General features: G+C 34.9%; 1 protein-coding gene across 1 annotated transcript in view; it reads left to right on the top strand.

The window, feature by feature from the left end:
- Window positions 1–16,991, top strand: part of LOC104074142 (regulator of G-protein signaling 12-like) — a gene marked incomplete at its 5' end in the record, with an annotated part of 32,935 nt that overhangs the window by 1,749 nt on the left and 14,195 nt on the right. Inside the window, 10 exons of the mRNA XM_009574168.1 lie at window positions 133–276; window positions 4,626–4,805; window positions 6,046–6,199; window positions 7,433–7,509; window positions 9,282–9,482; window positions 10,458–10,531; window positions 12,761–12,887; window positions 13,829–13,925; window positions 15,434–15,510; window positions 16,035–16,188. Of these exons, the coding sequence (XP_009572463.1) occupies window positions 133–276; window positions 4,626–4,805; window positions 6,046–6,199; window positions 7,433–7,509; window positions 9,282–9,482; window positions 10,458–10,531; window positions 12,761–12,887; window positions 13,829–13,925; window positions 15,434–15,510; window positions 16,035–16,188 (1,285 nt within the window). The remainder of the gene's footprint in view (window positions 1–132; window positions 277–4,625; window positions 4,806–6,045; window positions 6,200–7,432; window positions 7,510–9,281; window positions 9,483–10,457; window positions 10,532–12,760; window positions 12,888–13,828; window positions 13,926–15,433; window positions 15,511–16,034; window positions 16,189–16,991) is intronic.

Genomic DNA, 16,991 nt, shown 5'->3' with positions numbered 1-16,991 from the left:
TATATATATATAGCTTATATATTAAGGAAACTGGAATGGCTGTATATTTTTGGATGGAATATATCAGTGTAAGAAATAACTCTGAAAATATGGTTTTAAAGCAAACATACATTTAGCATTTCTTTTCTGTAGCTTTCCTACAGAGCTCGGGAGATCTTCAGTAAGTTCTTGTGTAGCAAAGCTACAACCCCAGTTAATATTGATAGCCAGGCACAGTTGGCAGATGATATTCTCAATTCTCCGCATCCAGATATGTTCAAGGAACAGCAACTTCAGGTAACCATAGAAAACATGACTGTTGTACATTTATGTCTCTTTTCCTTTGAAGTGCTTTAAAAATCTATAAAAGTAGTTTCACATGCTGTATATTTTACTACATATAAAAAGACATTGAAGTCAAGATCATATAGATTCTGTTAGCAGAATAGAAAAAGGCTGTATTATGGAAGGCTGCTTGACTGTTTTTATGTATATTTGCATATGTGTAGAAAATTGCCATTAACTAAAAAATAATCTGAAATATATTATAATCGAAATGAAGGTTTAGTGCAAGTAAATAATTCCATGTGTTGCAACACCATTGCATATGGTGTTTGCATATGGTTGCTTATTCTTTTCTTTAGTGGACAATTGTGTACACAAATAGTGTGTAATTTTGGTTAAAGTGGTTTGTAAAAATATGTCTGTTGTATTAAAGGAGTCCTTCCCTTATGCTTTAATAGAACTGTCAGAGAAAGAGCTTGTTGGTGTCTGAAGACCTCTGAAGTGGATGTATTTTAAACAATTATTGATGTTCAGAACAGAACAGTTATGTAACAACAGGATACACTTTACGTTTTCTGTAGAATTTAAGTTTCTTCTTTTTTCTCCTAAGTAATCTCTTTGGTAACTCTCCCACCCTATTAGTAGAAATAATTTTGAGATCACGGTATTTAGAAATCAAGGATATAGCTTTATCTATCTATCTATCTATCTATCTCTGCATAAATGAAGAAGGTCACAATCTTAGTCTTCGTGCAACCTCTGATACCATGCTTTTGGGGCAATCTGTGCAGGTGGGTATAGTATCTTCCTCCATTTGTGAAGTGGAGATAACTGCTGATAGGTCTAACTGCTGGTCTGGTAGCTTCTAGCATTATAGCTACCCCCCATGCACCTACCACGGCCTGAGACTTCTGTGGTAATTTCCAGCCACGATCTTCCCAGACAGTTTTTCATGCATTCCTCATCTTGGCTTTGTGGAGTCCATGCCGGAATTCCTCATCATCCTCTCCCAGTTGTTTGGTGGAGCAGATGGTGTTCTTAGGAGTCTGGTGGCTGGGCTGATGCAGGTTTTCTTCCTTCTTTGAAAATGCGGTGTCCTTAGTTTGGAGGGCTCATAAGGTGGGTGAAAATGCTGATGTGAAGTGCTGCTGTGGGTCTAACCCCAGCCACGTGGCCTGTCCGGACCTCACCTGCTTCTCTCAAATTGTCAATGCCTCAGTACTTCTCTCATCACATCCCTCAGGCCCGTTCCTCCCACTGAAAAATTAGGTGAAGCAGGATGAGAGTTACTCCTGCCAAAGTAAGCAGCCTTGAAGCTAGGTGTGCCAGCTGAGGTACTAATGATGTGTTGCCTGGCTGAAGTCGGTGCTGGGTAATCAGCTGCCTTGATGGCCCTTAATATCTTGGTTTCACTAAGTGGTGGTTCTGCAGTGGATCGCTTTTGTGGTCTTGGTGAGTGGTATGACCTCGGGAACAGAGAACTGTAGGTCTGTGTAGTTAGCACAACACACCCGGAGACTTTCAAAGTTCAGCTCGCGGTGGTGACACCATATTAATAATGCAAAGGCTCTGCATTTGTGGTCTTTCACAGCTTTTTAGATTTCAGCCCTGAGCATAGAGTGCAAGGGTGCTGATCTGTGGTGGTCGTCGGAAAAGTGTTATTTGATGCTGGGGAATAGGGAGAGCTGCTGTAAGGCTGCAGTGGAGTTGCAGAAGTGTGTGTGGGAAAGTGCCTTGGAGAGCACTGCTGAAACCCTTAGCTGTCAAGCACTGCCTGTTGGGAACGCTGCTGGAAGTTGCTTTCTGTCCATAGCCTGACAAATTTGCCCTTGAGCCTGTTGTTAGAGGTGTTGTAATATGGCAGTGTGGATGTAGCCAAAATGTCTAGTTAGGATTTCACTGTTTCTTGTCATAGAATGAGAACAAGTATTTTTGAGTGTTTCTGGAAGCAAGACACTGTAGGTCACTTGAAGATACTAAAATAAGAATAAAATATCATTTACTTTATGTAGAGTTGCATAAATGGATGTAAGTTTTTCTACTCTTGTTTACGTATAAAGTTCAAATTGTGCTTTTCAAATTATGCTTTTATAAGCTATATTTCTCTTTCTCATTTGTAAGAACAAGAAATAGCATCTGCTAGATTTTTCCAATAAGCAGAAGCATTAACGTGTAAATTAATATGATAATAATGCTAACTGTAGGAAATTGGGGATGCAGTGTGGGCTAGCAATGTAGTGGGGCAAATGACGATCAGCTCAAGATAAAGTAGTTAAGCTGTCATCACTCTGTCTAGCAAAGTTAAAAGTTTGGAATGTTTTTGCTGTATTAAGTATATTTAATCTGCAGACTTCATCTCTGCAGTAACTGTGTTTGTGTCTCTTAGGAAGAATAAAGGAAAATACCGCAGAGAACTACTTAGCATGGAATAACAATTTTCTCTTCTTTTGGTGCTAGATTCTGTGACAGGAGACAACTCTGAAAAGTGTCTTATCTTTTGGGGACACAGATTGCATTTAGCTTAAAATATTGTGATTTGTTGAGTGTAACCTCTATACATTTCATTTCCTTGAAAACCTCAGGGACAGGTGAAGTATTTTGTATTTTTCAGTTAGCTTGGCTTTTGCATCTGTGTTGGTGTGTGCAGACTGCACTTACCTAATATTTTCCCCCAATAACTAACTTTGTATCAGCAGTTCATCTATGAGTCTGTGAGATTGAGGCATTTTGATATCATGTAATTGCTCCTCTGTATTTTACGCTATTTTGGCAATACACCAGAGTGTTACTCTTTGAGTTCAGCAGAACTCAAGAAACATTTCCAAGCTACGTGCGCTGTGTACACTGAATAATTTGTTGAGCCTTGACCTAAAGACTACGTGTGCTCTGAAACTAGCTGACTTTATGAATTTTGCCAGTACCTGTGGTCAGAGGATTGCATCTTTCATAGCATGAGAGAGACATTCCCCTTTGTGAGCAGTTTTTCAAGTGGGAAGAGGCATTGACACCGGATTGTCTCTTTGACACTGCATTGAGGCCACATTAGTCTTTGTGCTGAGCTGTTTCAAAACTAACCCTACAAAAGTATTTTTTCCGTAGCTCACCATGTGGAAAACAGTTTGTTAGAAGGCCCAACAAACGCAACAGGTAGCACCTAAGAGGGAGTGGGAATATATGGGGGGAAGGCAAGAATGTGGCAGTCAGCATTCAGTTTGAATTAGGTTTCTATGACACTGCAGCATCTTGCTGTTTGCCAGAAAAGCTTTGGGCTAATGCTTGTTGAGAAGGCTGTCTCTGCACAATCTGAAAAATGATTTCCATCTGAAACCGGGCCACTGTGGCTTAGTGATGGACTTCCCTGTAGACTCTTGGGAATGCCATAACCAGTTGGGTGGCGCATACCGTTCTTCGCTTCTAGGGAATTTGTCATGTCCAAAGAAGAAGGCATTCATACTGTTTTTTCAGATCAAGGGAATCACTGGAGAAGATATAAAGGTAAAAGTATGAATTCACTTAAAACTATAGGTTTGCAAAAATGGAACAAGAAATTCAAACATTGTTTAGCATTTTAGAAAGAACTTTTCTTCCTTTAGTTTCATAAATTTAGCTTTGGCTAAATTAGCCTCAGACATTTGCTTTAGGCCTGGTATAGAGCTGCTTCCTTCCTATGTAGTTAAAGATAAATGTTGGTCTTGCCCAGAGCAGCCATTTTATGTAAACTGTTCTTTTTCAAGGTCTTGATTTTACAGCGCCTTGATTATTGAATCTTCCAAAGATATTGATCTTTTTTTTCCCATATGATTTGGCACATGAGCATTACATAATACTGTAAAGGACTCTCTGCTCCTCCCTGCACCAGTAATTAACCTTGTATATTTTGTATCATTGCATACTATTGAATATTGTGATTATATCATATTCCTGAGTTTTAGACCATAAACAAAAGCTACCTTAAAACACACTTGTATAATTTAATCCTGTCACATATAGTACTGATGTAATAATCTTTAAAAAAATATTTTAAATGGCTAGCTTGCTACACGCTTCGTATAGAACGTACAAAGGCATAAATGCAGTAAAAGATGGCTATGAGGATGGTGTGGTCAAGACCCTACAGCATCTCAGCCTCTCATGCACTTTGCACAAATCATAGCATTTTTCTGAACCTGTGCTAGGGGAATAGATCAAATTATGTTTCACTAGTGCAGTGTATTTAACCAGGTCTAAACAAAGTCATGCCTACTACTATTTACAGATTAATGTCCTAAATTTTGTGGGATTTGGCTGTTGTGAAATAGCTTCATTTTCTTGATGTGTTATTTAAGCTTATGTAACCATTATCCATTGCATTTTAATTTCAGATATTTAACTTGATGAAGTTTGATAGCTATACTCGCTTTCTCAAATCCCCTCTTTACCAAGAATGCATCTTAGCTGAAGTAGAAGGTCGTCCTCTTCCTGATCCTCAGCGTGTTCCCAGCAGCCCCACTTCTAAACACAGTATCAGTTCAGAGAAGTCCAATATCTCAACACCGAAAAAGGTTACCTTTGTATTGTTGTTATCTGAAAACTATGTTCTTAAATAATGTTTTTCAAGTTCTTTAGAAGATCAAAGACAATATATAAAAAACAATTAGAATGTTTGTTTAGTGGTGCTGGCAAATGTAATTACAAAATCTTTATGTAAAGATCACTCAGGAAAAGACTTTTTTTTTTTTAATCCATACCTTTGAATCAGATTTCTAGCTATTGACTTCCTGAATATAATTTTAAATCTTTGTTACTATTTAAATATATGTGTACAAATAAAAGATGAGGATTATTTTAATGCATCAGTTCAGAAGCTTATTTTGATTGAATATTGGAATTAAGATGTGATATTTTAACCTTTGCTGAGAGCAGACATTTTATCAGAAGTTATTGGAGAAGGCTTAACCTAGTCTAACTGATCTTTGCAGAGGATAGTTTTTAAAATTCTTAGCCCCTACTGAACTAAGATAATTCTGTGTAAAACAGATACAGTTGCTTAAAAATTAGACCTGTAGTCTTACTGATCTCTTAACATTATTTAGAGTTTATTTTTTCTTCATGCAGATAATAGCACCATAGTATTACATAACTGGGTAAATTGTAACTTTGCATTTTTCATGTCAATCACTACACCTTAGCCCATCTGCTATTATGTATTTTTATGACTAGGAACCTTTTTAAAAGTAGCATTTTAAGAATACTCTAATAATCTAGCAAGAATAGTAGCTTGTTAAAAGCAAGTTTCATTTAATATCAAACATTCCTGATGTTTGTATTCTTCAGCAGTAATAAATACTTTGATTATACTTGTAAATGTTAAACAATACTTTGTCATTGTCTTTAAATGCAGTTCATGTTCAAGCCTAGCCTAGGAAAAATATCTGAAATACCAAAATGAAATTCTCTGTTTTAAAAGCAAGGCAAATGGCCTTTCCGCATTAATTTAGGCACTGCTGGTGAGCTGTGGAGACTTCTTTCATGTTTGCAGGAGCTCTCTGTGGCTTGTTTCCAGGTGCCATTTTGTACTCCATACCAAGCAGCATTTATGTATTACTTTTTGTTTCCACTGGGTTTTTTTTTTTTGATTGCTACTGAGAGGTGTGCTGGTATATATACTTGAGAGTGGGGTAAAGAAAACAGCAAACCTGACCATCACACTCTCGTTTTGGGAAGAAGCGTGGGAAGGTTTATTTTAGACAATATATTAACAACTGTGATCCAACCAATGATTTAATTGTGTTTTGGTGATAGTTAAGTGGTAAATCAAAGTCAGGAAGATCTTTAAATGAAGAGTCAGGAGAGGAGGACACTGAGAAGAAAAAAAGGGGAACATTTTTCTCCTGGTCAAGAAGTAAGAGTTTGGGAAAATCACAGAAGAGAAAAGAAAATGGTGATTATCCAAATGGTGAGTATTCACATTCCACTTTGTTGCAAAGTTGTTTCAGCAATAGATGTGACTAATCTCATCATGGTTGGTTTGCATCTGAGTGTATCCTTGGGTGTGACAGAGGGAAAAGAAACTGTCAAGTCGGAAGGCCACAGTGGGGTTAGTATCACTGGAAGTTTTGTGGAAGCAGATGCACAAATAAATAGATAAAAGTATGAAAATATTTAAATTTGTTTTTATTGACTTCCAAGAGACTTTTTTTCTGCTTTCCAGTAGACTCTGCATTTCTGTGTGCTTCAAGCAGAGAGCTACTATTTTTATAGTAATATAATTTCAACTGTTCACAGAGAAGTTCAGGAGCTGTACGTGCAAATAGTGCTGTAGTTACAGCTATTTAAAAATTCCTCCATCTGCATTATCCTACCTTTCTTTCTTTTATTAGTACCACACAGGTATGTTCACTTTTGAACACGTTCACTACCTGTTTCCACCTTTCCTGACTAAAATGAAAAAAGAAGAGTCAGAGTTGTGAAAACCCTTGTAATCTGCTGTTGTGTTTCTTAACTGTTTTTGAGAGTTTTGAGGAAGAGTTCCCCTATGAAAGCACCTGTACATGGCCTCTAGAGGAAGAGATGAAAGTTTTGCATTAACTCATTCCATTGAGTTAAAAATAATAGAGAAATTCCACTGAAGCACCAAATTTGGACCATATTGTTACTGAGGTTTCTTTTAGTAAAGGTCCAGACCCACAAGATATCTTTGATCATATGGATAGTTTAAGTGTTCTCATTATATTCATATGTGAAAAGACATCAGAGACATCTGCTAAGATTATAGACTTAAACTTTTGGAAGTGACTAGTGATTGTCTTAGATTTTAGTTTTCTAACACCATACTTGGACTTTTAAAAATATTTCTCTCTTATTTATTCAAAATATCTGAAGAGGTAGAATAATTTTTAAGTTTTTAAAAACAGTTTTAAGATTAAAAAAAAAAGGTTTTTAGGGTTTTTTTTTTTTAATGTAAAAGCAAGTGGGCTTATTCAAGGGTTATATAACCAAGAAATACTTGACCAAATATTATTTCCATTTTCCATGCTTCAGTGCACAGTACGAAGATTTGGTGTTTTTTCCTTTAATGAAAAAAATTAATTTTCTGACCAGAGGAGCTAATATTTGAAATAGCTTTCTGTATTATAATAAATAGTAAAAATAAGCCTTTTTACTGATTGCTGATTCTTTCCACAAACAGATTCTATTCAGTCCAATGGATTATCATACAGACGGGAATCACAAGGTTCCATGTCATCAACTGCTAGTCTTGACTTGGTAATGGCCGCCTCTTAATAATGAAGAAGTGGGGAAGCAGTGAAAACAGTGAATTACTAATTTTCTAAGTAGTGTGAAGTAACTTGTTTGAAGTAATACTTTGAGAAAGGGTCTTTAAGTGATACAGTTAGAGGGCAAGATATCGTATTAAGCAATTTTAGAATACTGGAAATGTAATAGAGGTTGTGTTCATATATTGCTTCTTACTTTGTCCTTGTAACAGAAGGATATCCTTTGCATCTTGTCTGTCTTAACTTCAGGCACCAGTAAACTTCCAGAATAAAAGTTTGCCTTTCAAAGGGAGCTACTGTAGCTCTTTATAAACAGCTTTTTCCACCTACCAGAGCTTTGAAATTCTGTTCTGAACAACCACATGTTAAAGCTTTCTCTGTGCTTGACCTGTATGCAAGTTGTGTTAGGCTGATTTCTGTAGTACCAGTGTCTGTCGTGCTTCTTTCCTCTCCGTTTCTTTTAAAGTTGTGTGTTTTTCTTCCTGTCATTATGACTTAACTCTGCTCCTAAAATCTGAGAAAAGAGAGGTAGGGAACTTCATTGCAAACACTGTGATTTTGTTGTAGTGTGTAGGAAAATAATCAGTGAAGACACTGTGATTTCTAACCATCAAGTTCTACCTTCGCAGTGTAAAACTAATGAAATGCAAAATTAAAACAGTATTAACAGTAGAACATAAATATAATACTTTAAATTTATTTTAACTAGTTGATATGGAGGAAGAATATAAAAAAGGAATTTTTAAATGTTTTTTTGTAGTCTAGTAGACTAGATTCTAGCAACTATGTAATTTTGCCTACGCTACAAATACTGATCAGGGAAGCAAGCATGACAAAATCATGTTTATTTCTGTTGCAGAAAAGTCTTATCTTAAAAAACAGAAAACGCAAAGCCTCCCTAAAGCAACCACCCCTCTTTTCTCTCCCACTCCAACTGATTAAGTCAGAAAGTTACTGTCATTTAAAGGAGAAGCAGCAAGCTAAAGAAAAAGGAAAAAGCACGATGAGTACCCTAAAAGACTGTTGAAAACAGTATTTTTGTAGTGTCCTTTTAAGTTACAAGTGAGCTTTTTGTTAAATTTTCGAAGATGCTTTTGATATTTTGTAGTAGTGTTACTATTCTACTGTTACTCTAGAATAAAGGTTAATGCTGTGCCCTTTAGCCTTAACCCATAACATTGTGCTTTTTATTCCCTTTAATAACAAAAAAGCATGGTCATTAAGCGAATTATTTTAAAATTTTAATTTCTCTGTGATGTATTTGTATGTGTAGCATTCATATTATGTTAAAAGAAGGGGAAATTTTGTTTGAGGAACCTGATGTTTAAAGGTGTTCCTCATCACTTAAATGTTGATTCATAATGTGCCAATGGCAGTTTTTACATCAGCAGATCATTATTGAGTATAGACACTTAACTATTTGGAAGCTAAATAAGATTTTATTTACTACTTACATTTTGATTAGGAGTTCTGTTCTATAGTTTGAGAATCTTGTAACCTGTTTTACACACTCGCTGTCTAAAACTTGGTCTGTTCTTGACATACATTTAGATTTGTGCAATGCTGTTACTTTTATCTGAACTTTTTTTTTTCAGGATTTAAATTTATCTGATATTTGTGATATTTACAAGGATTTCTAAACTGTAAACATGATAGAAAGTATGCTTCTTGGCTTGGTTTGATTTGTACAGACTCTAAAAGTTTTTGTATATTCCTAATTTTCCCATTGGGCACTGACTTTTCTTTCTTTTTCCTGTCAAGTCTGAAGCCTCAAGATTACCTGCATTTGTACCAGATAAAGAGAAATCCCCCAAATACTGCTGTATAAACCTTCCGGATGGTTCATCCAGCAAAATGGCCGTTAAATCCGGATTCTCTATCAAAGAGGTGCTATCTGGGCTCTGCGAGAAACATGGCATTAACATAGCTGCAGTGGACCTTTTTTTAGTTGGAGGTGATAAGGTATTGGGTATTCCTGTGCTTTTTTTTAAAGCGTTTTCATACTCATTTTACTAATAAGGAATTATGTTCTCTCAATAGTAATATATATCTCCTGGTTCTACCAATAGCTTTACATTGGCAATGCTAGTTAATTGAAGGAGAATTTTAGTGAAACTAGAACTGGTGGAGTACTGTGATTGGTTGTGGTATCTACATTACAGAAAGCAGAAGAGAGCTTATGACAAGTATTTCCTTATATTAATAAGCTAATTTAGGTATCTACTCCATGTAGTTTGTCCAGGGGAATGGTTAGCTTGTACTTAATTGAAAGCATCCACAAAGAAAACAAATGTGTTGTAGTAGATGGTACTTCATTAAAGCAAAGAAATGTAATGACATTCAGTTGTTCAAAGGTGAATGAGATGAATTCATGTTAGAATTAAGGTACATGTTTTAATATTGAGGAAAATTTCCAAGACGGCAGTCTGCGTTGGTGGGGGGTGATGGCTCTTATTCAACTGAAATATCTCCAATTCAAAGAGAAGCTGTGGATGTGAAACATTTATTGTCTTAAATTTGTGCTTATGATCAATCTAGATGATTACAATGACAAAAATCAGTGAATGTGCATAGTTATGTGCCTGTTCTTTTAAATCTTTTAAAGACTGCTAACTTGCCATATTTTCTAAGGTGTCATTCTATGTAATAATTCATTTAAGTTGAAGGACCTAGGCTTGTTTTAAAACACTGAGTTCCTGAATACCTACTGACTCCAGTGGAAGTTGAAGATTGGTCATTGTCTCACAACTTGCCAAAACAAAATACACTTTGATCATGTTGCCTATTGTAAATGAATATCCATGAGAATGCATACAACCTTTATAAATAATTTTCTGAGTTATCTGAAAAATTGTTTTAACCACTCACCTGTTCTTTTTCATATATTTTATAACTAATTTGCTCTCTCTTCTTTTGTTCCTGACATGGACTCTGTAGCCACTTGTATTGCACCAAGACAGTAGCATCCTGGAGTCTCGGGACCTACGTTTAGAAAAACGCACTTTATTTCGGTAAGAGTCTAAAATACTGTCTTCCTCTGGCATTTTCCACCCCATTTTCCATTTTACTTTTTGTAAGTGCACTGAAGTATATTGTCAGTTACCTGTGCAGCAAAACAGTAGTTAATGCAGAAAAGAATTTGTCTGAATCCAGTAAAAAATCCAGTTAGCCATGAAATGCAACATCTTAGCTTGTAATCCAGAATCCAGCGTTAGGGGATCTGAGGTTCCCATTCATTGTACAGGCATACTAGAAGAAATATGCCTTAGGATCAAGCAAAGAGTCCCATGTGAAGAAGGAAGGTGACCTAACGTTTGTAACTGAAAATGATTGACTTCCATGTCTTGCAGTTAACTCACAGTTTGAGTTTCTATTAAAGTCCATTTTTACTTTAGATTGCAATAACACTTATGCAAGAGATATGCATGTGGCATGAGGATTCTCTGAGTTACACAAGTGCCTAAGTTAGATATCTTGCCTACGTTTAGGCACTGATATCCCTTAGATTTAAAGCCAGCTGCTAAGTGCTTCCTCTACAGGTAATGGTGAGATTAGGGTACCTCTAAAAGCTAATTCAGATGAGGGTAACTAGGGTAAGGAGCAATGGAAGAAATGTGGGCCTACAGGAACATTTCAAGCTGAGTAGAGCAGCACCTGCTGAGTTTTAAATGCTGCGGGAGGAAGCTTTCTGGATTGCTCTCTTGGATATCAGTGGGATTTTGATGCCCGTGTTCCAGTTTAGGGACATTTAAATATTATTATGATGTCTAACTGCTCAAGCTGAAGCAGTTGTGAACAAGCAATAGGACAGATCTGCAGGCCCAGAGGGACCTTCCACATCGGGAAGAAACATGTTTAATAGGTTGAAGCAGCACAAGAGTGAGATGGAAATTGAACTGCAAGTCTCCTAGTCTAATCCTAAATGCAACAATAAAAAAAAATAGGACTTTAAGATTAAATGGATATATTTATTAATTATATGTTCTCATTGTTACATCTGTTATTATGTGCCTAACTGGCAGATTACAGTAAGATTAATTGTATAAATATAAATTCATCTGAGTATAGATTTATAACGCTGAATCTTAAACAAGTCAATGTTATAATATTATTATTAATATGGGTAAAATATAATTCAGTACATTATATATTTAGTATTATGTAATATTGTTTTATAGTACATGGTTTTTTCAAAATAATCTGTTTCTATTTTTTTCCAAAATGCCAGAGAATGTTTTCATGTTCCTAAATTCTAAAAATCCAAACTAGTGCTATGAAAACTCCTGAAATAATTATTTCAGGAAAAGTCATGAAGTAGAATGTTTGTGTTACATTATTGAGTCGCGCTTTTGAAGTGAATAAAATTTATTTTGCCAGGCATTCTTCATTTTGGCTTTATATTACTTTTCTTTAGGAAGTAAGGCTAGTTTCTGTTTAAGGGTACTTCACATTAATGAATATGGTATAGCATATTCAATTTCGAAATCAAGATTGAGCAGTCTTTCATTAGGTGTGAGTTTGTTAAGTTTCCGAATTAAAAAAGGAACTTTAAGTAGGCAGTACCATATGTTACTTGTGTGTTAATTAAAATGTAGAAATGTTCTACATTATTTCCTTCTGTGGGTAGAAACTGTGTAAACAAAAATACTCAAATGTTTGGAATATTTTCAGACACAAGACAAATACTATGTGGATATACTTGGTTACCTGAATGTCTGCCACTTCTGTGTCAATTACCAGTTGATGATTAAAATTTATCATTTCTATTTGGTAGCTGTTGTATTCAAAGAAAATATGAAAGACAAAGTTTCAGTTATTCAGGTTTCTTGTGGAAGGCAAAAGTCAATAAGACTAAACATCTTGTATTTAAGTAATTTGTGTGAGAGATAAGATGGGGTTTACATTTAATTGTGACTGACAAAATCACTAATAATTTTCATTTCTCCTGATGATGTACATTTCTTCTGATAGTTTTGTTAGTAGTAAGCCTGCCCTTGTTTTCATGCTATAGTGCCATTATAGTCAAATGTGGCTGTTATGGAGGAATCAAGGCACAGATGAAGAGCATTTAAAAAAAAACCCAAAAACACCAAACAAAAAAACAAAACTAGGCACAGTTCTGTGCAGGCTGTGCTGGAAAATAGACATAAATGGAATAGTTTTTTGGGTTTTAAAGAATTTTTCTTATTTCATTTTTTTTGGAATATTTCATACTTAATGTTACAATTGATGTGTTTCAGGCTGGATCTTGTTCCAATCAATCGATCAGTTGGTTTGAAGGCTAAACCCACCAAACCAGTAACAGAGGTCTTAAGGCCTGTAGTTGCAAAATATGGTTTAAATCTTAATGAACTTGTGGCAAGACTAGTAAGTATCTTTTGATGTAATTCAAGCTGCAATATTTTTTTGTCTGGAGAAGATCATATGATAGTCCCTGAAATTATTCCTATGCTTATAATTAGGCACTAAAATCTCTATTTATAACTACATGTTGAGATGAAAATGCATAGTAGTCATAACCATTATGCTTAATAGTAACTACCTCAAAGCTTTAGTCTGCATCTGTTTTATATTCTCCTCAGAATAAATCCAACATCCAAAATAATAGAGGCTGAACCTAGCTTCTTCCAGAGCTCTGCTTTTCCCATTATTAGCCAGGGGAAGTTGATTGAGATTAGTTAAAGCTATTGTTCCATTATCCTCGGAATCATGAAAGTTGCCTCAAATCCCCTCGCAGAAAATTTCTGCAGGAGCAGACAGATTCAACTTCTCTACTACTAAACACTTAGCTAGCATTTCCTCTATTCTATTATGATGGAATATCAAGGAATAGAAAGTTACTTTTGTCGTATTTCGAGAATGTATACTGTCTTGGCTAAACCAGTCCATGTTTTTAAAATAACTGGAAAACATGTTGGTATAAAGATAACTTCATTTAATAAAATTACAAGATTAACAAAGTATAACCAATTTAGAAAATAAAACAATCTCAGACTTCCTCTGAAAAATATGATTTGCTGGACATAAACACTAATGGTCCGCTTGCAAATTGGATGATTTTTTTCTCCTTGTATCTTCTTTTCCCCAGATACCATTCTCCTCACATAAATGGGTTACACTCATTGTAATCAAGATAGTTTTACACAAATGGAATAAACATTTTTAGAATGGTAGAAGAAAGATATATTTAGGCTACACTAAAACATAAAAATTCTTTGCTCATTTTCTTTCAAAAAATGTCAGACTGCATAAATTTGTGTTGAAAACAGCCTTTTCTCTATTATATACAAACTGTAATCCGACTTTAGAATGGTGAGCAGAAACCACTTGATCTTGGTGTCCCTATATCTAATCTGGATGGTCAGCGGGTTGTTCTAGATGAAAAAGAGCCAACAAAGGGTAGAGGTAAGTTGGCATAAAAGCTTTTATTTATGATGTCAAGTCAGTTTCATAAACCCTGACTTTGGTTAGTTTCTTCTGTTGATGTGAAGGTGAGGTAAATGCGATTAGATTTGGATGTCACATATAGCATATGTTCTTTTTGACTAAAAAGGATTGCAGTTTCTAAAGATTGAAGGTTAAATTAATCTATTGATACCAAGTACTTTACTGTTTCTGTAAGAAATTTTGCACTAGTAATACTTGAATATTTTACTTGCACTCAGCAATAGATCCACACACACGTTTAGGGACATAGTGCCCAGTAATAATAGTGAGAATAAAATGCCAAATAACTTCTGTGAATTTGGCAATTAATTCAAAAGAAACATTCTGTATAAGTAAAACAGGTGCGGTTTGTGCAGCAGCTATATATACTGCTATGATAACCCCCTTCTTTAACATGAGAAAGTAGCAGAGCCTACATCTCCAGTTTTAAGTGATGATTTCTGGAGATAATACTAAAAAGAATATAATTTTTTATTTCCCTGGACAAAATAATTTGAAAAATAGAAGTTGATGAACTGAACAGCTGACAATCTTTTGGCACAATTAACATGCTAGATGAATGTAAGCAGCCTTGAGAGTAAAAGTTCAGTTTCATTAGGAGACCTTATTATAGATATAGGACACTGAGTTTTAAAAATGAAATTAGATGTGGTTAAATTAAATTCACTTAGAGCAGAGATCTTCGTTGAGGAGAAATTAGAATAAAGATGCAGGTATTTATTGAGGAGAATCAGACATTGTCATTTTTCGAGGAAACAGAACCAATTGTCATTTTGAAAAAAGATATAAATCTAAATACTCTCACAGATAATTAGTTTAAGGATTACAAATAAAACTGTAATCCTGTTTGCTGCTAGCTGCTATAAAAGCCTAGATCATAGAGGATCATTCTAGCAGTAAGCTGATTCTGTGGCAACATACCAATGAAAAAGGGCCATGATTCTGTGTTTGCAGCTCAGTCTTCGGTTAGTATGGCAAACGTAATTTGGAGGAGCCATTTAGTTACTTAGAAGTAGTCAAGGAGGATATGGCAATGCCTAGAAAACAATTGATGCACGAAACAGGTTGGAAAAGATTCAGCATGGCCTTTCAATGGTCTTTTCTGCTGAATTTTTTTTTCTTGTTTAAATTTTAAATTTGAGAATTACCAACTGAATTATTAGCTGAGATTTTAGAAGCTACTTGGTCTAAACCAACTGAAAATTTGGGAGAACTTAAATGAAACTTCAGCATCTTTAAACTTTAAAAGTATTGCCAGTATTAGGAAAATTTGAAGACAAGAGGGAGATTCTGGTAGGTTTTGACAGAAAAGTGTCAGGGATATCAACTGTGCTAACTCTTATTTTCTGAGTACATCTTTGAGAAATTTTAAAGCAAAAAATCTGTTTTGTGCATCATTGTCACTTAAATATTACTTCTTTGGGAAATTATAAATTTGTAGTTATAGAAGGTATGTTTATGTTCAGTGTTTACAGATAAACAAAAAGGTGCATCAGTAAAACAGAGTGCAACTGTAACTACTTCAAGAAATCAAGTATCTACTGTAAGTCTTCTGCAATGATTTTTGTCCCTTAGATCATCTTTTTTTTCCTTCTGGAATTCTGTAAAATTCGTTCTGCATTCATCCATTATTTTGAATCAGCCAAATTATGTAACTAGATTGAGTATAGCTGTAATTCATCCGATACTTTTCCACTGTCAACAGCATTTATTTGTGAGAACTTTGTCTTCATGACGAATCAAATAGCTCTTTCAGTGTGTTGTATTTGTTGTTTCGTGTGTCATTGGCTTATCTATATTTGAAAGTGATTGAATTACTCTGAAATTCAAAGGCCCTTTCTTTAATGTGAATTCTTCAGAGTAAATAATATTATATTTATTTATACATTTTTGGGAAGTACTATGGCAAATGTTCTTTGCGATAATCAGGATTAAACTAAAACATTTGTTTTGGTGGTGTTAGAGAAATGTGTTTTCAAATTAAGTTTTTTATTCACTTAGACCATATTATGTACACAATGATATAGCCTAAATGTAAGTAGTACCTTAACTTTCCTTCTAATGCAGGGAGAGGGAAGAACTCTAGGAAAGTCTAATTCTATCAAAATGAAAGGCGAAAATGGAAAAAATGCTAGGGAAGTCCGGCTGTCAAAGAGAGAAGACTCTATTGCAAAGATTGGGAAAAAAAAATGTCAGAAAATAAATTTGGATGAAGCAGAGGGTATGTGAACTTTATAGTTTATGTATTAACATAAGTAGTCTTAGAAAAATGAGAATTTTATATCTGTGTAGGAAAAAGTACCGTGTGTTTAATACTGCATTGTGAAAATCATAGTCATGATCCTTATATTTTTGTTTGACACTTTGTTTGAATTGTAAAGTTTTTGAAGCTGAAGGTAAAATTTTAAGAATACCTAGAGATAGACTTAGGTGCCTAGTGGGATTTTAAAAAGTGAAAGCTACCTAATTCCAGGTAAAATAAAAAGGAATCAGTTAATTGCAATTGAATATCCCATTCGATACCCTTTGCAAGCCATGTAGAAGCTTGCCTTTCTGTTCACCATTACATAAGAATCTTTAACTCACTGAAAGGCATTCTGCACCATGGTGTAGACCCTAATTTACTCAGGTAAGAATTTTTGAAAATTTTATGCTATATATAACAGTCAGGGCAGTACAATCTGATGACTGTGGAGGAGCTGTGATGGGCAAGAGTAGAAGCTTAGTTTACATTCAGTAACTCTCTGAAAAGGTGGTTAGAAGTAGAAATAAGCAAAGAGGTTATTGGTAACCTTGTATATTGAGTCCTATTTTTACCTTTAATTACATCTTAATAGTTTTGGTGATATCATTGGAAAAGAACTCATAAGAGAATTTGCTTTCTTGTAGAGAGATGTCCATGGGAGAAAGGAATAAAAACGATGTAGCAGTAGAAATCTTGACATACCACCCTCTGCCCTAAGGCATTAACTGAAGCAATTACTTGTCTTGTCAGCCCTACACGTTCCTTCCTATTTTCCCAAA

Source organism: Fulmarus glacialis, unplaced genomic scaffold, assembly GCF_000690835.1.
Source record: "Fulmarus glacialis isolate BGI_N327 unplaced genomic scaffold, ASM69083v1 scaffold4323, whole genome shotgun sequence".
NCBI classification, from domain to species: Eukaryota; Metazoa; Chordata; class Aves; order Procellariiformes; family Procellariidae; genus Fulmarus; species Fulmarus glacialis.
This window is presented reverse-complemented; position numbering and strand designations above follow the sequence as displayed.